Source organism: Ostrea edulis, chromosome 3, assembly GCF_947568905.1.
Source record: "Ostrea edulis chromosome 3, xbOstEdul1.1, whole genome shotgun sequence".
Classification (NCBI taxonomy): domain Eukaryota; kingdom Metazoa; phylum Mollusca; class Bivalvia; order Ostreida; family Ostreidae; genus Ostrea; species Ostrea edulis.
This window is the reverse complement of record NC_079166.1, coordinates 42,521,792-42,542,632: the sequence shown is the minus strand read 5'-3', so window position 1 is coordinate 42,542,632 and position 20,841 is coordinate 42,521,792. Positions and strand designations below refer to the sequence as shown.

Genomic DNA, 20,841 nt, shown 5'->3' with positions numbered 1-20,841 from the left:
GAAGACAGACACCATTATGACACAGAGGTTTTGACAGATCATATTTCAATGACGTGATTAGTTCCCTACCTATCCTTAGATATTGTACATATACATACTTGTAAACTGGGAGAAATTCTTGCATCCGTCCAAGCTCTTTACGTCTTGTCCATTGTTTGTTATCAAAGCATATATGGAAAATGAGTACCGAGTTCCTGGTAGAAGTCCTGATATCGTTGTATTCAGCAAGTCTTTGTTTACACATGACACATTTCCGAGCGTGGACGGTGGATCATAATAAATACAGACCTGTTCCGTGTTTTCACCCGTATCAATCTTTGTAAGATTAATATCAATTCTATCTTTGGTAGATGCTGTTATCAGTCCCTCGGAACAAGTTGGATCTTTTGGCCCTGTAAAAGAAACGATGATGAGATTGTAGTGATGTGAATTCAATAAGATTTATTCATCTAACTCTTTGGTTGTTTCATTAGCAAACTTGATAAGAATATGACCATATTGGTGATGTTGTTTAATTTCTTATATTTCCAGAATTATTTAGCTACATTGTTATCTTTGCGTAACCTTATGATAAAGTGATAAAATCTGTATAATACATGAATCCCCATACCACATTATACAATGTACAATGTATAACGTTAGTAACGCTATTCACGTCTTATGAGTTAGAAATCACGTTATTGCATTATCTCCAATCCCGATGGATTATATCAGAGGATTAAGGAGGGTAATATATTAGTAAGAAAGTAAAGCTTTAAAGGTCCATAACTTAAAAACCTTTAACATTGATCACAACTAATTACAAATGTTAGCGAGACAAATTCCGACTAAATGCCTACGGTGAATGAAAACATGAATTGCAAGTGGTGGAACTAAATCATTTAGCATGTTCGTGGAGGTGTGTCAAATGCCGAGTTGCAGGAGATTTCAGTGTTAAATAAAGTACATTATCTCGCCTAGGAATGCAAAGACACTCACTATTATGACACAGAGTTTCTGACATATTGTATTTCATTTACATGATTAGTTCCCTAAATCCTTAGATATTGTACATATACATACTTGTAAACTGGGAGAAATTCTTGCATCCGTCCAAACTCATTACGTCTTGTCCATTGTTTGTTATCAAAGCATATATGGAAAATGAGTACCGAGTTCCTGGTAGAAGTCCTGATATCGTTGTATTCAGCAAGTCTTTGTTTACACATGACACATTTCCGAGCGTGGACGGTGGATCATAATAAATACAGACCTGTTCCGTGTTTTCACCCGTATCAATCTTTGTAAGATTAATATCAATTCTATCTTTGGTAGATGCTGTTATCAGTCCCTCGGAACAAGTTGGATCTTTTGGCCCTGTAAAAGAAACGATGATGAGATTGTAGTGATGTGAATTCAATAAGATTTATTCATCTAACTCTTTGGTTGTTTCATTAGCAAACTTGATAAGAATATGACCATATTGGTGATGTTGTTTAATTTCTTATATTTCCAGAATTATTTAGCTACATTGTTATCTTTGCGTAACCTTATGATAAAGTGATAAAATCTGTATAATACATGAATCCCCATACCACATTATACAATGTACAATGTATAACGTTAGTAACGCTATTCACGTCTTATGAGTTAGAAATCACGTTATTGCATTATCTCCAATCCCGATGGATTATATCAGAGGATTAAGGAGGGCAATATATTAGTAAGAAAGTAAAGCTTTAAAGGTCCATAACTTAAAAACCTTTAACATTGATCACAACTAATTACAAATGTTAGCGAGACAAATTCCGACTAAATGCCTACGGTGAATGAAAACATGAATTGCAAGTGGTGGAACTAAATCATTTAGCATGTTCGTGGAGGTGTGTCAAATGCCGAGTTGCAGGAGATTTCAGTGTTAAATAAAGTACATTATCTCGCCTAGGAATGCAAAGACACTCACTATTATGACACAGAGTTTCTGACATATTGTATTTCATTTACATGATTAGTTCCCTAAATCCTTAGATATTGTACATATACATACTTGTAAACTGGGAGAAATTCTTGCATCCGTCCAAACTCATTACGTCTTGTCCATTGTTTGTTATCAAAGCATATATGGAAAATGAGTACCGAGTTCCTGGTAGAAGTCCTGATATCGTTGTATTCAGCAAGTCTTTGTTTACACATGACACATTTCCGAGCGTGGACGGTGGATCATAATAAATACAGACCTGTTCCGTGTTTTCACCCGTATCAATCTTTGTAAGATTAATATCAATTCTATCTTTGGTAGATGCTGTTATCAGTCCCTCGGAACAAGTTGGATCTTTTGGCCCTGTAAAAGAAACGATGATGAGATTGTAGTGATGTGAATTCAATAAGATTTATTCATCTAACTCTTTGGTTGTTTCATTAGCAAACTTGATAAGAATATGACCATATTGGTGATGTTGTTTAATTTCTTATATTTCCAGAATTATTTAGCTACATTGTTATCTTTGCGTAACCTTATGATAAAGTGATAAAATCTGTATAATACATGAATCCCCATACCACATTATACAATGTACAATGTATAACGTTAGTAACGCTATTCACGTCTTATGAGTTAGAAATCACGTTATTGCATTATCTCCAATCCCGATGGATTATATCAGAGGATTAAGGAGGGCAATATATTAGTAAGAAAGTAAAGCTTTAAAGGTCCATAACTTAAAAACCTTTAACATTGATCACAACTAATTACAAATGTTAGCGAGACAAATTCCGACTAAATGCCTACGGTGAATGAAAACATGAATTGCAAGTGGTGGAACTAAATCATTTAGCATGTTCGTGGAGGTGTGTCAAATGCCGAGTTGCAGGAGATTTCAGTGTTAAATAAAGTACATTATCTCGCCTAGGAATGCAAAGACACTCACTATTATGACACAGAGTTTCTGACATATTGTATTTCATTTACATGATTAGTTCCCTAAATCCTTAGATATTGTACATATACATACTTGTAAACTGGGAGAAATTCTTGCATCCGTCCAAACTCATTACGTCTTGTCCATTGTTTGTTATCAAAGCATATATGGAAAATGAGTACCGAGTTCCTGGTAGAAGTCCTGATATCGTTGTATTCAGCAAGTCTTTGTTTACACATGACACATTTCCGAGCGTGGACGGTGGATCATAATAAATACAGACCTGTTCCGTGTTTTCACCCGTATCAATCTTTGTAAGATTAATATCAATTCTATCTTTGGTAGATGCTGTTATCAGTCCCTCGGAACAAGTTGGATCTTTTGGCCCTGTAAAAGAAACGATGATGAGATTGTAGTGATGTGAATTCAATAAGATTTATTCATCTAACTCTTTGGTTGTTTCATTAGCAAACTTGATAAGAATATGACCATATTGGTGATGTTGTTTAATTTCTTATATTTCCAGAATTATTTAGCTACATTGTTATCTTTGCGTAACCTTATGATAAAGTGATAAAATCTGTATAATACATGAATCCCCATACCACATTATACAATGTACAATGTATAACGTTAGTAACGCTATTCACGTCTTATGAGTTAGAAATCACGTTATTGCATTATCTCCAATCCCGATGGATTATATCAGAGGATTAAGGAGGGCAATATATTAGTAAGAAAGTAAAGCTTTAAAGGTCCATAACTTAAAAACCTTTAACATTGATCACAACTAATTACAAATGTTAGCGAGACAAATTCCGACTAAATGCCTACGGTGAATGAAAACATAAATTGCAAGTGGTGGAACTAAATCATTTAGCATGTTCGTGGAGGTGTGTCAAATGCCGAGTTGCAGGAGATTTCAGTGTTAAATAAAGTACATTATCTCGCCTAGGAATGCAAAGACACTCACTATTATGACACAGAGTTTCTGACATATTGTATTTCATTTACATGATTAGTTCCCTAAATCCTTAGATATTGTACATATACATACTTGTAAACTGGGAGAAATTCTTGCATCCGTCCAAACTCATTACGTCTTGTCCATTGTTTGTTATCAAAGCATATATGGAAAATGAGTACCGAGTTCCTGGTAGAAGTCCTGATATCGTTGTATTCAGCAAGTCTTTGTTTACACATGACACATTTCCGAGCGTGGACGGTGGATCATAATAAATACAGACCTGTTCCGTGTTTTCACCCGTATCAATCTTTGTAAGATTAATATCAATTCTATCTTTGGTAGATGCTGTTATCAGTCCCTCGGAACAAGTTGGATCTTTTGGCCCTGTAAAAGAAACGATGATGAGATTGTAGTGATGTGAATTCAATAAGATTTATTCATCTAACTCTTTGGTTGTTTCATTAGCAAACTTGATAAGAATATGACCATATTGGTGATGTTGTTTAATTTCTTATATTTCCAGAATTATTTAGCTACATTGTTATCTTTGCGTAACCTTATGATAAAGTGATAAAATCTGTATAATACATGAATCCCCATACCACATTATACAATGTACAATGTATAACGTTAGTAACGCTATTCACGTCTTATGAGTTAGAAATCACGTTATTGCATTATCTCCAATCCCGATGGATTATATCAGAGGATTAAGGAGGGCAATATATTAGTAAGAAAGTAAAGCTTTAAAGGTCCATAACTTAAAAACCTTTAACATTGATCACAACTAATTACAAATGTTAGCGAGACAAATTCCGACTAAATGCCTACGGTGAATGAAAACATGAATTGCAAGTGGTGGAACTAAATCATTTAGCATGTTCGTGGAGGTGTGTCAAATGCCGAGTTGCAGGAGATTTCAGTGTTAAATAAAGTACATTATCTCGCCTAGGAATGCAAAGACACTCACTATTATGACACAGAGTTTCTGACATATTGTATTTCATTTACATGATTAGTTCCCTAAATCCTTAGATATTGTACATATACATACTTGTAAACTGGGAGAAATTCTTGCATCCGTCCAAACTCATTACGTCTTGTCCATTGTTTGTTATCAAAGCATATATGGAAAATGAGTACCGAGTTCCTGGTAGAAGTCCTGATATCGTTGTATTCAGCAAGTCTTTGTTTACACATGACACATTTCCGAGCGTGGACGGTGGATCATAATAAATACAGACCTGTTCCGTGTTTTCACCCGTATCAATCTTTGTAAGATTAATATCAATTCTATCTTTGGTAGATGCTGTTATCAGTCCCTCGGAACAAGTTGGATCTTTTGGCCCTGTAAAAGAAACGATGATGAGATTGTAGTGATGTGAATTCAATAAGATTTATTCATCTAACTCTTTGGTTGTTTCATTAGCAAACTTGATACAAAATATGACCACATTGGTGATGTTATTAAATTTCTTATATTTCCAGAAATATTTAGCTACACTATTATCTTTGCGTAATATTTATATAATATTTTTATAAAGTGATAAAATTTGTATAATACATGAATCCCCACACCACATCATACAATGTATAACGTTAGTAACGCTATTCAGGTCCTACGAGCTAAAACTCACGTTATTGCATTATCACCGATCCCGATGGAATATATCACACGATTAACGAGGGCAATAAACTAGTAAGAAAGTAAAGATTTAAAGGTCCATAACTTAAAAACCTTTAACATTGATCACAACTAATTACAAATGTTAACGAGACAAAGTCCGACTAAATGCCTACGGAGAATGAAAACATGATTTGCATGTGGTGGAACTGAAATATTTAGCATTTTCGTGCAGGCGTGTCAAAATTTACAGTTGCAGATTTCAATGTTGAATAAAGCACCGCATCTCGCCCAGTAAATCGAAAACAGTCACCATTATGAGACAGAGTTTCTGATATATCATATTTCAATCACGTGATTAGTTTCCTACGAATACTGTACATATACATACTTGTAAAACGGGAGAAATTCTTGCATCCGCCCAAGCTCTTTATATCTTGTCCATTGTTTGTTATCAAAGCATATATGGAAAATGAGTACCGAGTTCCTGGTAGAAGTCCTGATATCGTTGTATTCAGCAAGTCTTTGTTTACACATGACACATTCCCGGAAGTGGGCGGTGGATCATAATAAATACAGACCTGTTCCGTGTTTTCACCCGTATCAATCTTTGTAAGATTAATATCAATTCTATCTTTGGTAGATGCTGTTATCAGTCCCTCGGAACAAGTTGGATCTTTTGGCCCTGTAAAAGAAACGATGGTGATATTGCAGTGATTTGAATTCAATAAGATTTATTCATCTAACTCTTTGGTTGTTTCATTACCAAATTCATACAGAATATGACCACATTGGTGATGTTGTTTAATTTCTTATATTTCCAGAAATATTTAGCTACACTATTATCTTTGCGTAACCTTAGGATAAAGTGCTAAAATTTGTATAATACATGAATCCCCACACCACACCATACAATGTATAACGCTAGTAATGCGTTTCACGTCCTACGAGCTAAGATCACGTTAATGCATTATCACCGATCCCGATGGAATATATCAGACGATTAACAAGGGCAATACATTAGTAAGAAAGTAAAGCTTTAAAGGTCCATAACTTAAAAGCCTTTAATATTGATCATAACTAATTACAAATGTTAACGAGACAAATTCCGACTAAATGTCTAGGGTGAATGAAAACATGAGTTGCTGTTGGTAGAACTGCAACATTTAGCTTTTTCGTGACGGCGTGTCAAAATGTGCAGTTTCATGCGATTTCAATGTTGAATATAGCACAATATCTGGCCTAGTAAAGCGAAGACAACTATTATGACACAGAGTTTCTGACATATTATATTTCAATCACGTGATTAGTTCCCTACCATTCCTTAGATATTGAACATATACATACTTGTAAACTGGGAGAAATTATTGCATCCGCCCAAGCTCTTTATGTCTTGTCCATTGTTTGTTATCAAAGCATATATGGAAAATGAGTACCGAGTTCCTGGTAGAAGTCCTGATATCGTTGTATTCAACAACTCTTTGTTTACACATGACACATTTCCGAGCGTGGACGGTGGATCATAATAAACACAGACCTGTTCCGTGTTTTCACCCGTATCAATCTTTGTAAGATTAATATCAATTCTATCTTTGGTAGATGCTGTTATCAGTCCCTCGGAACAAGTTGGATCTTCCGGCCCTGTAAAAGAAATGATGATGAGAGTGTAGTGATTTGAATTCAATAAGATTTATTCATCTAACTCTTTGGTTGTTTCATTACCAAATTCATACAGAATATGATCACATTGGTGATGTTGTTTAATTTATTATATTTGCAGAAATATATTTAGGTACACTATTATGTTTGCGTAACCTTAGGATAAAGTGATAAAATCTGTATAATACATGAATCCCCATACCACATCATACAATGTATAACGCTAGTAATGCTTTTCACGTCCTACGAGCTAAAATCACGTTATTGCATTATCACCGATCCCGATGGAATATATCAGACGATTAACGAGGGCAATACATTAGTAAGAAAGTAAAGCTTTAAAGGTCCATAACTTAGATACCTTTAACAGTGATCACAACTAATTGCAGATGTTAACGAGACAAATTCCGACCAAATGCCTACGGTGAATGAAAACATGAATTGCAAGTGGTAGAACTAAATCATATAGCATTTTCGTGGAGATGTGTCAAATGTGCAGTTGCAGGAGATTTCAGTGTTAAATAAAGTACATTATGTCGCCTAGGAAAGCGAAGACACTCACTAATATGACACAGAGTTTCTGATATATTGTATTTCATTTACATGATTAGTTTCCTACCATTCCTTAGATACTGAACATATACATACTTGTAAACTGGGAGAAATTCTTGCATCCGTCCAAGCTCTTTATGTCTTGTCCATTGTTTGTTATCAAAGCATATATGGAAAATGAGTACCGAGTTCCTGGTAGAAGTCCTGATATTGTTGTATTCAGCAAGTCTTTGCTTACACATGACACATTTCCGAGGGTGGACGGTGGATCATAATAAATACAGACCTGCATCGTGTTTTCACCAGTATTAATCTTTGTAAGATCAATATCAATTCTGTCTTTGGTAGATGCTGTTATCAGTCCCGCGGAACAAGTTGGATCTTCCGGCCCTGTAAAAGAAATGGTGAGATTGAAGTGATGTGAATTCAATAAAATTTATTCATCTTATTATGGTTTACATTATGATTGTTTTATCAATAAAGTAATTACTAGATAGTTCTTACGTCTTTGTTATGAAATTGTACTTCACTTTTTATTCTTCTTATTTGTTATTTTATCAGATGAGGTTTATAAAAGGCGTAACATAAACGCATAACCTCCGAGGCATATCTATGTTTAGACTCACTCTAATTCAAATTGTAAATATATGTGTTGTGAAAGATGAAGTAGATGTTATTCTTCGAAATCTTAGATGAAAAGGAAATGAAATTTATCGCACTTTGACAAAAGTTGTCTGTGTATAGACTAAGCTATCGCATCATGTACGATTCAACAAAACAGAAAATAGAAAACGTCCACTAAAACTTCAAAACTCAATGTCAATTTATAAAGATTTGTTTCGTGTAATGTGAATAATATATGAAACAGAGACACATTGATGGTATGTTTATGAATAAGAGAAGCTGACAACAATAATCGTTATAATCGGATCGAAAACGCACAACATGCTTACCGCCTTAAGCATAAAAAATTAAAGCATTGAAACCATTGGGAAGCGTTAGTCGAACATGCAATGAGCCCATTCTAATTTACAAATAACGTTACGAAATTTCGGTTAATACGCAACTTCCGAGATATCAGCTCTCCTGGGAAAGAGGTACGTTAAGTGTTCTGTTGAACGCTTGGGTGGGTATAAAATATATACTTATACTGTAGATTAATTATGTAAATACAGATAAAAGTAATGAAAGTGTAAATTTTGTTTATATCAGCAGTTGGTTTAAATTAAACTAACCATATCAAGAATAATATTTGATTGAATTGGGCCCTTAAATTAAATATGAAATTATTTTTTATTTCCTATTCTGTACGAGTGATATCTTAATCAAAGAAAAAAGTGATTATCGATTTTTGTTTGAGCTATTTTATTATTTAATACCAATAAACTTACTAATATTGTGTGCCCCTGCAGTTTGGGTGGTTGCATGATGTCTGATAATCGGCCTTTAGGCAATATATGAAGGCAGCGATAAGCATTTGTACCCACCTCGTGTGGACGATAGTATGTTTTGTGTCTCACTGTGCGTAAGAGTTCCACAAAGGGAAAGAACTATTGGGCAACTCGGAAATCGCGGATTTCAATTTCTAGGAAGAATTTTTTTTTTTACAAAAGTTAATTAGCTCGATGTCCCTGTGTTCTTTCAGTTATTTGATTCTGCTAGGTTGTTCGAGTGATGACACAAGTAATTTGTAAACCTATAAATTATGTGCATGCAAAATGTGGACCATTTTACTAACTATCGTGTCCATAATAAACTTAATCTTTAAAAATAATCTGCTGGCTTTTAAGGCATTCAATGTATAACGAAACGATAATAAACGATTTTGAAGGATTTAAATCAAAATAAATGTTTAAAGTTCAATAATTTTGAAAGTGAACTAGATATTATTTATACGAGTGGTAAATGATTAGAAACTGAACCTTTCGCACTTGAGACGTTTTTGAAGAGTTATGTGCCCTTTGTAAGAATACGAAATATCTAATGTAATAAAAACGTGTGCGCTGCATGTATATGGTTTTCTTTATTCCATATTTTTATAAATAGAAATTGTATGTAACTTTCTACCAAAATACGTGTATAAAAAGATAAAATTTAAAGGCAATTCAATGTCACATTATTTCCCCATATATATCATTAATAGATTCTAGGTGATATAAATCAAGCAGTAAGCAAAATTTTGAAAATTCCTATTTTGAATAATTTTTATTTCATGAACTTTTCAAAATGATAACATGATTACAAAATGCCCACCATACATTTAATAGATGTGAAATATGGTCGTTATACATTGAACACATTATCAATACAGTTGCTTAATCTTGAAAGATTTTGAAATTGATAACATTTGGAAAGATCAAAATCCAGAAATCTAAGACAGAATTTTATGATATTCAATTACGATATTTTTTAAAAATTAGAATAAATGAGTTGTTCCATTTTCAAGACAAATGAAATATCTATAACATATACCCCAATACCAAGAAAAGAGAATTCATTGATATATACATGAATATATAATGTCAAAACTAAAATCCAGTACTCAAACGTTAATTTTAGTGTCTTTTAATAAATACCGGATATATATTTGAACATTTTTTGCAAAAATGTAAGATTGAATAATGTTACCAGACATTGAAGAAGGCGTTTGCATTTCTTGTACAGTTTCTGTACTATTTTCTGCAAAAGACGTCATCAGGACAGTGTATGTATGAAAATATAACAAACGTTTAAAACTTTATCAATGCAGTTGCTTAATTTTGAAATATTTTGAAATTGACAACATTTGGCAAGATGAAAATCGAGAAATCTAGGATAGAGTTTTATGATATTCTATTACGATGTTACTTCTTTGAATAACCTTTTTGAAAAATTAGAATTCATGATTTGTCCCTTCTTCAGGACAAATGAAATACCTTAACAAATAAACCGGTACCACGAAAAGAGAATTCAGTGATATATACATGAATATATAATGTCAAAAGTAAAATACAGTATTCAAACTTTAACTTTCATTTCTTTAAATAAATACCGGATAGATATTTGAACATTTTTTGCGAAAATGAAACATTAAATATTGTTACCAATCAAAAGAGACGGTGTTGACATTTCCTTTACAGGTTTTGTACCATTTCCTGCAAGAGAAGTTATCAGCACTCTGTATAGATGAAATTGCAAGAAACATTTAAAACTTCATCAATACGATTGCTTAATCCTAAAAGATTTTGAAATTGATAACATTTGTAAAGATCAAATTCAAGAAATCTAAGATAGAGTTTTATGATATTCTAATACGATGTTACTTCTTGGATTAAGATTTTCGAAATATTAGAATTAATGAGTTGTTCCTTCTTCAGGACAAATGAAATAATTACAATGTCTAATCCGACACCAAAAAAAAAAAAAAAAAAAAAAAAAAAAAAAATTCACTAATATATGTATCAATACATAAGGTCCAAAACTACAATCCAGTACTCAAACTTTAACTTTCATATCTTTCAATAAATACCGGATACACATTTGAACATTTTTTGCAAAAATGTAAGATTGAATAATGTTACCAGACATTGAAGATGGCGTTTGTATTTCTATACAAACAGTTTCTGTACTATTTCCTGCAAAAGAAGTCATCACCACAGTGTATGTATGAAATAATAACAAACGTTTAAAACTTTATCAATGCAGTTGCTTAATTTTGAAAAATTTTGAAATTGACATTTGAGAAGATGAAAATTGAGAAATCTAGGATAGAGTTTTATGATATTCTATTACGATGTTACTTCTTTGAATAACCTTTTTGAAAAATTAGAATTCATGATTTGTCCCTTCTTCAGGACAAATGAAATACCTTAACAAATAAACCGGTACCACGAAAAGAGAATTCAGTGATATATACATGAATATGTAATGTCAAATAAATACCGGATAGATATTTGAACATTTTTTGCGAAAATGAAAGATTGAATATTGTTACCAATCGAAGGAGACGGTGTTGACATTTCCTTTACAGTTTTTGTACTATTTCCTGCAAAAAAGTTATCAGCACAGTGTATATATGAAATTATAACAAACATTTAAAACTTTATCAATGCAGTTTCTTATTCTTGAAAGATTTTGATATTGATAACGGTTGGAAAAATGAACCTCAAGAAATCTAGGATAGAGTTTTATAACATTCTATTACGATGTTACTTCTTGGAATAAGATTTTTGAAAAATTAGAATATATATATATATATATATATATATATATATATATATATATATAATCCATTACTGAAACTTTATCTTTCATTTCTTTGAATAAATACCGGATAGAGATTTGAATAGTTTTGCAAAACTGTAAGATTGAATCATGTTACCAGTCACAGGAGACGGCGTTGGAATTTCGTTTAAAGTTTCGGTACTAATTTCTGCAAGAGATGTTATCAGTACAGTGTACATATAACATTACAACAAACGTTCTAAACTTCAACAATACAGCTGTTTATTCTTTGAAAGATTTTGATATTGTAATATATGGTAAGATGAAAATCGAGAAATCTAGGATAGAGTTTTATGATATTCTTTGACGATGTTACTTCCTTGAATAACGTTTTTGAAAAAGAATTGATGATTTTTCTCTTCTTCAGGACAAATGAAATACGTATAAGAAATAAACCGATACAACGAAAAGAGAATGCATTGATATATACATGAATATATAATGTCAAAACGAAAATGCAGTATTCAAACTTTAACTTTCATTTCTTTGACTAAATACCGTATAGATATTTGAATATTTTTTGCAAAAATGTAAGTTTGATTAATGTTACCAGTCATATGAGACGGCGTTGACATTTCCTTTACAGTTTTTGTACTATTTCCTGCAAAAGAGGTTATCAGCACAGTGTATATATGAAATGAAAACAAACGTTTAAAACTTTATCAATGCAGTTGCTTATTCTTGAAAGATTTTGAAGTTGATAACATTTGGAAAGATCAAAATCCAGAACTGTAAGATAGAGTTTTATGATATTCTATTACGATGTTACTTTTTGGAATAAGATTTTTGAAAAATTAGAATTGATGATTGATACCTTCTTCTGGACAAATGAAATATCAATATCATATACCACGTTACGAAGAAAAAATAACATATTGATATATATATATACATACATAATCCATTATTCAAACTTTATCTTTCATTTCTTTGAATAAATACCGGATAGAGATTTGAATAGTTTTGCAAAACTGTAAGATTGAATCATGTTACCAGTGATAGGAGACGGCGTTGGAATTTCGTTTAAAGTTTCTGTACTAATTCCTACAAGAGATGTTATCAACACAGTGTACATATAAAATTACAACAAACGTTCTAAACTTCATCAATACAGCTGTTTATTCTTGAAAGATTTTGATATTGTAATATTTGGCAAGATGAAAATCGAGAAATCTAGGATAGAGTTTTATTATATTCTTTGACGATGTTACTTCCTTGAATAACGTTTTTGAAAAATTAGAATTCATGATTTTTCTCTTCTTCAGGACAAATGAAATACGTATAAGAAATAAACTGATACAAAAAATAAATCCATTGATATATACAGTGGAGCCTCGGTAACCCGGACGCCATTAATCCAGACGCTTCACCTTCCGGACGATTTTTCTAGGGAATGGAATTTTTATACATTATTTTGTATCATTAATCCGGAAATTCGCGTTCCGGATCCGGACGGTCACTTTTTACTACAAAACGTTATAATGCATTGAAAATTGTACCGTTAATCCGGACGGTAATTTTGTATAGGGAAGGACTGTGTCAGACAATTTTAGCAAGGCGTAAATTATAAAGAAAACAAGCCAAACTGTCTAATTGAAGCGATTACCTGTACCCTGTCAACATATCCTTCCAATTAGGTGGTGTGTTTGATGATAAGTCCGTTAGATGGCACGTGCCGATCGAGACATTGTATTGCCAATTTTCGCACATAAGATCTTTATTGCGTGTAGTGTTGAATTTTTTATTAAAATAAATCTGTAGCATATTATTTTATAGTCTTAATCAATACCCTAATAGTATTAATAAATTAAACATCATGCCGTAATGATATTTTTTTTTAACTGCTACACATATCAGTTATACTGATTCGTAAATTGATATCGACTTATTCAAATCTCAAGAGTGTAGATTATACTTCTAGATTCTGGATTTTATACTGTTGATTGGCGTGAAATATACATGTATGTTCATGCACATGTATATGTAGTATAAGGTTTTAACGTTTAGAATGTCACGCATGTAGAATGTACCTGTGTACGATTGATTCTTGTTTCGATGTTGTAAAGCTTTATTGCTTTCAAATTTTTAAACTCTGGGTAGAAGTGAGAAAATTACCATTTTAAGGAAAATGACAATTAAATTCTGTATGTGCCTGTAATGTTAGTTTAACCCGAGTTTTGTTCCGTTATTATCGCATCATGAAAATAATAGGTGCGCGTGACTAGATCAAAGCAGTAGTAGGTCTTGATATTACGAGCTTAAATGATTTTGTTCTCCCGATATTGTCTTGGATGATTATAGAATAAGAAATATAAACTCTGGCAGATTGAATTTCGGTTAAAGAATGTTGTCAACTGACATGATAATCACGAAATTCTTATATCAACTTTGGACGATGAAGATTGTTTTAACAGACCGCCGAACCCGTGAATTGTGACAGATGGAAATTAACGGCCTCTTTAAAAAGTAAAAGTGTGATGAAATGTTTGAAGTGTAAATGATTATGATAGTTACTAATGATTTATTTACTTATAGTTACATAAAGTGCTTCATTATTTGTTTTAGTGCATACGGTACACAGTTTTGTATATTTATTTGTAGGGATCATATATATGTACAATGTAAGCACAGGCAAATACACTGAACACGTACATTAAATTTTAGTCCTTTGAAATACATGTAAATGTTAACATTATCATAATTTATTTACTAATGCAAATGGTCAAATGCAATGATAGAATGTGTTTAATTCACTATGCAATAATAAAGTAGGCACTATTGGTTACTTATGTAAAGATAGAAAATATGCGATTCAATTATCCGGACGCTTCATTTATTCGGACGATTTTGCTGGGAACCAAAGTATCCGGATTAACGAGGCTCCACTGTACATGAATATATAATGTCAAAACGAAAATGCAGTATTCAAACTTCAACTTTCATTTCTTTGACTAAATACCGTATAGATATTTGAATATTTTTTGCAAAAATGTAAGTTTGATTAATGTTACCAGTCATAGGAGACGGCGTTGACATTTCCTTTACAGTTTTTGTACTATTTCCTGCAAAAGAGGTTATCAGCACAGTGTATATATGAAATGAAAACAAACGTTTAAAACTTTATCAATGCAGTTTCTTATTCTTGAAAGATTTTGAAGTTGATAACAATTGGAAAGATCAAAATCCAGAAATGTAAGATAGAGTTTTATGATATTCTATTACAATATTACTTCTTGGAATAAGATTTTTGAAAAATTAGAATTAATGATTGATACCTTTTTCTGGACAAATTAAATACCTATAACATATACCCCGATACTAAGAAAGAAGAATTTATTGATATATATGTATAAATACATAAAGTGAAAAACTAAAATCCAGTATATATATATATATAAAATCCATTACTCAAACTTTATCTTTCATTTCTTTGAATAAATACTGGATAGAGATTTGAATATTTTTGCAAAAATGTAAAATTGAATCATGTTACCAGTCATAGGAGACGGTGTTGGAATTTCGTTTAAAGTTTCTGTACTAATTCCTGCAAGAGATGTTATCAGCACAGTGTACATATAAAATTACAACAAACGTTTTAAACTTCATCAATGCAACTGTATATTCTTGAAAGATTTTGATATTGTAACATTTGGCAAGATGAAAATCGAGAAATCTAGGAGTGAGTTTTATGATATTCTTTGACGATGCTACTTCCTTGAATAACGTTTTTGAGAAATTAGAATTCATGATTTTTCCCTTCTTCAGGACAAATGAAAAACGTATAAGAAATAAACCAATACCACGAAAAGAGAATTCATTGATATATACATAAATATACATGTATAATGTCAAAATGAAAATGCAGTATTCAAACTTTAACTTTCATTTCTTTAACTAAATACCGCATAGATATTTGAATATTTTTTGCAAAAATGTAAGATTGAATAATGTTACCAGTCATAAGAGACGGCGTTGACATTTCCTTTACAGTTTTTGTACTATTTCCTGCAAAAGAAGTTATCAGCACAGTGTATATAAAATCATAACAAGCGTTTAAAACTTTATCAATGCAGTTGCTTATTCTTGAAAGATTTTGAAGTTGATAACAATTGGAAAGATCAAAATCCAGAAATGTAAGATAGAGTTTTAAGATATTCTGTTACGATGTTACTTCTTGGAATAAGATTGTTGAAAAATTAGAATTGATGATTGATCCCTTCTTCTGGAAAAATCAAATACCTATAACATATACCCTGATACCAAGAAAGAAGAATTTATTGATATATATATAAGTACTTCGTTACTAGCTTGAACATACGAATGTATATTTAATTGGTTATAAAATTTAGAAATTCATTTCAAAATTAAGGATTATCTCCCTCATGCATAGCTCTTATCCTTGGACGAATTTGGCTCCACTTTTTTAGCACGCTGTTTTTGGCTATATTTAGCTCTAAAATTTCATAGTTATTTCGGATTTCAAACATTTCGGTTGAGGATCACTGAAGAGACATTATTTGTCGAAATGCGAATTTGGTGCATCAAAATTGGTACCACATAAGTTTTACATGTATAAATGCATAAAGTGAAAAACTAAAATCCAGTATATATATATATATATATATATATATAATCCATTACTGAAACTTTATCTTTCATTTCTTTGAATAAATACCGGATAGAGATTCGAATACTTTTGCAAAAATGTAAAATTGAATCATGTTACCAGTCATAGGAGACGGCGTTGGAATTTCTTTTAAAGTTTCTGTACTAATTCCTGCAAGAGATGTTATCAGCACAGTGTACATATAAAATTACAACAAGCGTTTTAAACTTCATCAATGCAGCTGTTTATTCTTGAAAGATTTTGATATTGTGACATTTGGCAAGATGAAAATCAAGAAATCTAGGATAGAGTTTTATGGTATTCTTTGACGATGTTACTTCCTTGAATAACGTTTTTGAGAAATTAGAATTGATGATTTTTCCCTTCTTCAGGACAAATGAAAAACGTATAAGAAATAAACCGATACCACGAAAAGAGAATTAATTGATATATACATGACTATACATGTATAATGTCAAAACGAAAATGCAGTATTCAAACTTTAACTTTCATTTCTTTGACTAAATACCGTATAGATATTTGAATATTTGTTTGCAAAATTGTGAGATTGAATAAGGTTACCAGACATTGAAAACGGCGTTGACATTTCCTTTACAGTTTTTGTACTATTTCCTGCAAAAGAAGTTATCAGCACAGTGTATATATGAAATTAAAACAAACATTTAAAACTTTATCAATGCAGTTTCTTATTCTTGAAAGATTTTGAAGTTGATAACATTTGGAAAGATCAAAATTCAGAAATGTAAGATAGAGTTTTATGATATTCTATTACAATGTTACTTCTTGGAATAAGATATTTGAAAAATTAGAATTGATGATTGATACCTTTTTCTGGACAAATCAAATACCTATAACATATACCCCGATACTAAGAAAGAAGAATTTATTGATATATATGTATAAATACATAAAGTGAAAAACTAAAATCCAGTATATATATATATATATATACATATATATATATATATATATATATATATATATGTATATTAAAAAAATATGAAAAGAAAACGAAGAAATCCCCCGTAAAGCTTTAGCGCTTTCATTACATCTTCAGAAGCTTCTGAACATGTAATGAAAGCGCTAAAGCTTGACGGAGGATTTCTGTGTTTTCTTTTCATATCTTTTTAATATTAGTATCCGATTACTGAGACTCTATTTCAATTTTGGAGATATATATATATATATATATATATATATATATATATATATATTTAAATAAAATCCATTACTCAAACTTTATCTTTCATTTCTTTGAATAAATACCAAATAGAGATATGAATATTTTTTGCAAAAATGTAAGATTGAATCATGTTACCAGTCATAGGAGACGGCGTTGGAATTTCATTTAAAGTTTCTGTACTAATTCCTGCAAGAGATGTTATCAGCACAGTGTACATATAAAATTACAACAAACGTTTAAAACTTCATCAATGCAGTTGCTTATTCTTGAAAGATTTTGAAGTTGATAACATTTGGAAAGATCAAAATCCAGAAATGTAAGATAGAGTTTTATGATATTCTATTACAATCTTACTTCTTGGAATAAGATTTTTGAAAATTTAGAATTGATGATTGATTCCTTCTTCTGGACAAATGAAATATCAATATGATATACCACGTTACGAAGAAAAAATAATATATTGATATATATATATATATATATATATATATATATATATATATATATATATATATAATCCATTACTCAAACTTTATCTTTCATTTCTTTGAATAAATACCGGATAGAGATTCGAATACTTTTGCAAAAATGTAAAATTGAATCATGTTACCAGTCATAGGAGACGGCGTTGGAATTTCTTTTAAAGTTTCTGTACTAATTCCTGCAAGAGATGTTATCAGCACAGTGTACATATAAAATTACAACAAACGTTTTAAACTTCATCAATGCAGCTGTTTATTCTTGAAAGATTTTGATATTGTGACATTTGGCAAGATGAAAATCAAGAAATCTAGGATAGAGTTTTATGGTATTCTTTGACGATGTTACTTCCTTGAATAACGTTTTTGAGAAATTAGAATTGATGATTTTTCCCTTCTTCAGGACAAATGAAAAACGTATAAGAAATAAACCGATACCACGAAAAGAGAATTAATTGATATATACATGACTATACATGTATAATGTCAAAACGAAAATGCAGTATTCAAACTTTAACTTTCATTTCTTTGACTAAATACCGTATAGATATTTGAATATTTGTTTGCAAAATTGTGAGATTGAATAAGGTTACCAGACATTGAAAACGGCGTTGACATTTCCTTTACAGTTTTTGTACTATTTCCTGCAAAAGAAGTTATCAGCACAGTGTATATATGAAATTAAAACAAACATTTAAAACTTTATCAATGCAGTTTCTTATTCTTGAAAGATTTTGAAGTTGATAACATTTGGAAAGATCAAAATTCAGAAATGTAAGATAGAGTTTTATGATATTCTATTACAATGTTACTTCTTGGAATAAGATATTTGAAAAATTAGAATTGATGATTGATACCTTTTTCTGGACAAATCAAATACCTATAACATATACCCCGATACTAAGAAAGAAGAATTTATTGATATATATGTATAAATACATAAAGTGAAAAACTAAAATCCAGTATATATATATATATATATATATATATATATATATTAAAAAAATATGAAAAGAAAACGAAGAAATCCCCCGTAAAGCTTTAGCGCTTTCATTACATCTTCAGAAGCTTCTGAACATGTAATGAAAGCGCTAAAGCTTGACGGAGGATTTCTGTGTTTTCTTTTCATATCTTTTTAATATTAGTATCCGATTACTGAGACTCTATTTCAATTTTGGAGATATATATATATATATATATATATATATATATATATATATATATATATATATATTTAAATAAAATCCATTACTCAAACTTTATCTTTCATTTCTTTGAATAAATACCAAATAGAGATATGAATATTTTTTGCAAAAATGTAAGATTGAATCATGTTACCAGTCATAGGAGACGGCGTTGGAATTTCATTTAAAGTTTCTGTACTAATTCCTGCAAGAGATGTTATCAGCACAGTGTACATATAAAATTACAACAAACGTTTAAAACTTCATCAATGCAGTTGCTTATTCTTGAAAGATTTTGAAGTTGATAACATTTGGAAAGATCAAAATCCAGAAATGTAAGATAGAGTTTTATGATATTCTATTACAATGTTACTTCTTGGAATAAGATTTTTGAAAATTTAGAATTGATGATTGATTCCTTCTTCTGGACAAATGAAATATCAATATGATATACCACGTTAGGAAGAAAAAATAATATATTGATATATATATATATATATATATATATATATATATATATATAATCCATTACTCAAACTTTATCTTTCATTTCTTTGAATAAATACCGGATAGAGATTTGAATAGTTTTGCAAAAATGTAAGATTGGATCATGTTACCAGTCATAGGAGACGGCGTTGGAATTTCTTTTAAAGTTTCTGTACTAATTCCTGCAAGAGATGTTATCAGCACAGTGTACATATAAAATTACAACAAACGTTTTAAACTTCATCAATGCAGCTATTTATTCTTGAAAGATTTTGATATTGTGACATTTGGCAAGATGAAAATCAAGAAATCTAGGATAGAGTTTTAAGATATTCTTTGACGATGTTACTTCCTTGAATAACGTTTTTGAAAAATTAGAATTCATGATTTTTCCCTTCTTCAGGACAAATGAAAAATGTATAAGAAATAAACCGATACCACGAAAAGAGAATTCATTGATATATACATGACTATACATGTATAATGTCAAAATGAAAATGCAGTATTCAAACTTTAACTTTCATTTCTTTGACTAAATACCGTATGGATATTTGAATATTTTTTGCAAAAATGTAAGATTGAATAATGTTACCAGACATTGAAGACGGCGTTGACATTTCCTTTACAGTTTTTGTACTATTTCCTGCAAAAGAAGTTATCAGCACAGTGTATATATGAATTAAAACAAACATTTAAAACTTTATCAATGCAGTTTCTTATTCTTGAAAGATTTTGAAGTTGATAACATTTGGAAAGACGAAAATCCAGAAATGTAAGATAGAGTTTTATGATATTCTATTGCAATGTTACTTCTTGGAATAAGATTTTTGAAAAATTAGAATTGATGATTGATTTCTTCTTCTGGACAAATCAAATACCTATAACATATACCCCGATACCAAGAAAGAAGAATTTATTGA

At 30.8% G+C, this 20,841-nt stretch overlaps 1 protein-coding gene across 1 annotated transcript in view; it reads right to left on the bottom strand.

Annotated features, from left to right (window-relative positions):
- Positions 1–20,841, bottom strand: part of LOC125677048 (phosphatidylinositol phosphatase PTPRQ-like) — a 70,692-nt gene that overhangs the window by 35,546 nt on the left and 14,305 nt on the right. The window contains exons 9-32 of the mRNA XM_056160902.1: positions 20,002–20,103; positions 19,590–19,640; positions 18,332–18,433; positions 17,908–17,958; positions 16,638–16,739; positions 15,917–15,967; positions 15,456–15,506; positions 14,974–15,024; positions 12,956–13,006; positions 12,513–12,563; positions 12,060–12,110; positions 11,673–11,723; positions 11,260–11,313; positions 10,783–10,833; positions 10,328–10,378; positions 7,796–8,089; positions 6,836–7,129; positions 5,880–6,173; positions 4,919–5,212; positions 3,955–4,248; positions 2,991–3,284; positions 2,027–2,320; positions 1,063–1,356; positions 99–392 (exon numbers count right to left, since the gene is read on the bottom strand). Of these exons, the coding sequence (XP_056016877.1) occupies positions 99–392; positions 1,063–1,356; positions 2,027–2,320; positions 2,991–3,284; positions 3,955–4,248; positions 4,919–5,212; positions 5,880–6,173; positions 6,836–7,129; positions 7,796–8,089; positions 10,328–10,378; positions 10,783–10,833; positions 11,260–11,313; positions 11,673–11,723; positions 12,060–12,110; positions 12,513–12,563; positions 12,956–13,006; positions 14,974–15,024; positions 15,456–15,506; positions 15,917–15,967; positions 16,638–16,739; positions 17,908–17,958; positions 18,332–18,433; positions 19,590–19,640; positions 20,002–20,103 (3,567 nt within the window). The remainder of the gene's footprint in view (positions 1–98; positions 393–1,062; positions 1,357–2,026; positions 2,321–2,990; positions 3,285–3,954; positions 4,249–4,918; positions 5,213–5,879; positions 6,174–6,835; positions 7,130–7,795; positions 8,090–10,327; positions 10,379–10,782; positions 10,834–11,259; positions 11,314–11,672; positions 11,724–12,059; positions 12,111–12,512; positions 12,564–12,955; positions 13,007–14,973; positions 15,025–15,455; positions 15,507–15,916; positions 15,968–16,637; positions 16,740–17,907; positions 17,959–18,331; positions 18,434–19,589; positions 19,641–20,001; positions 20,104–20,841) is intronic.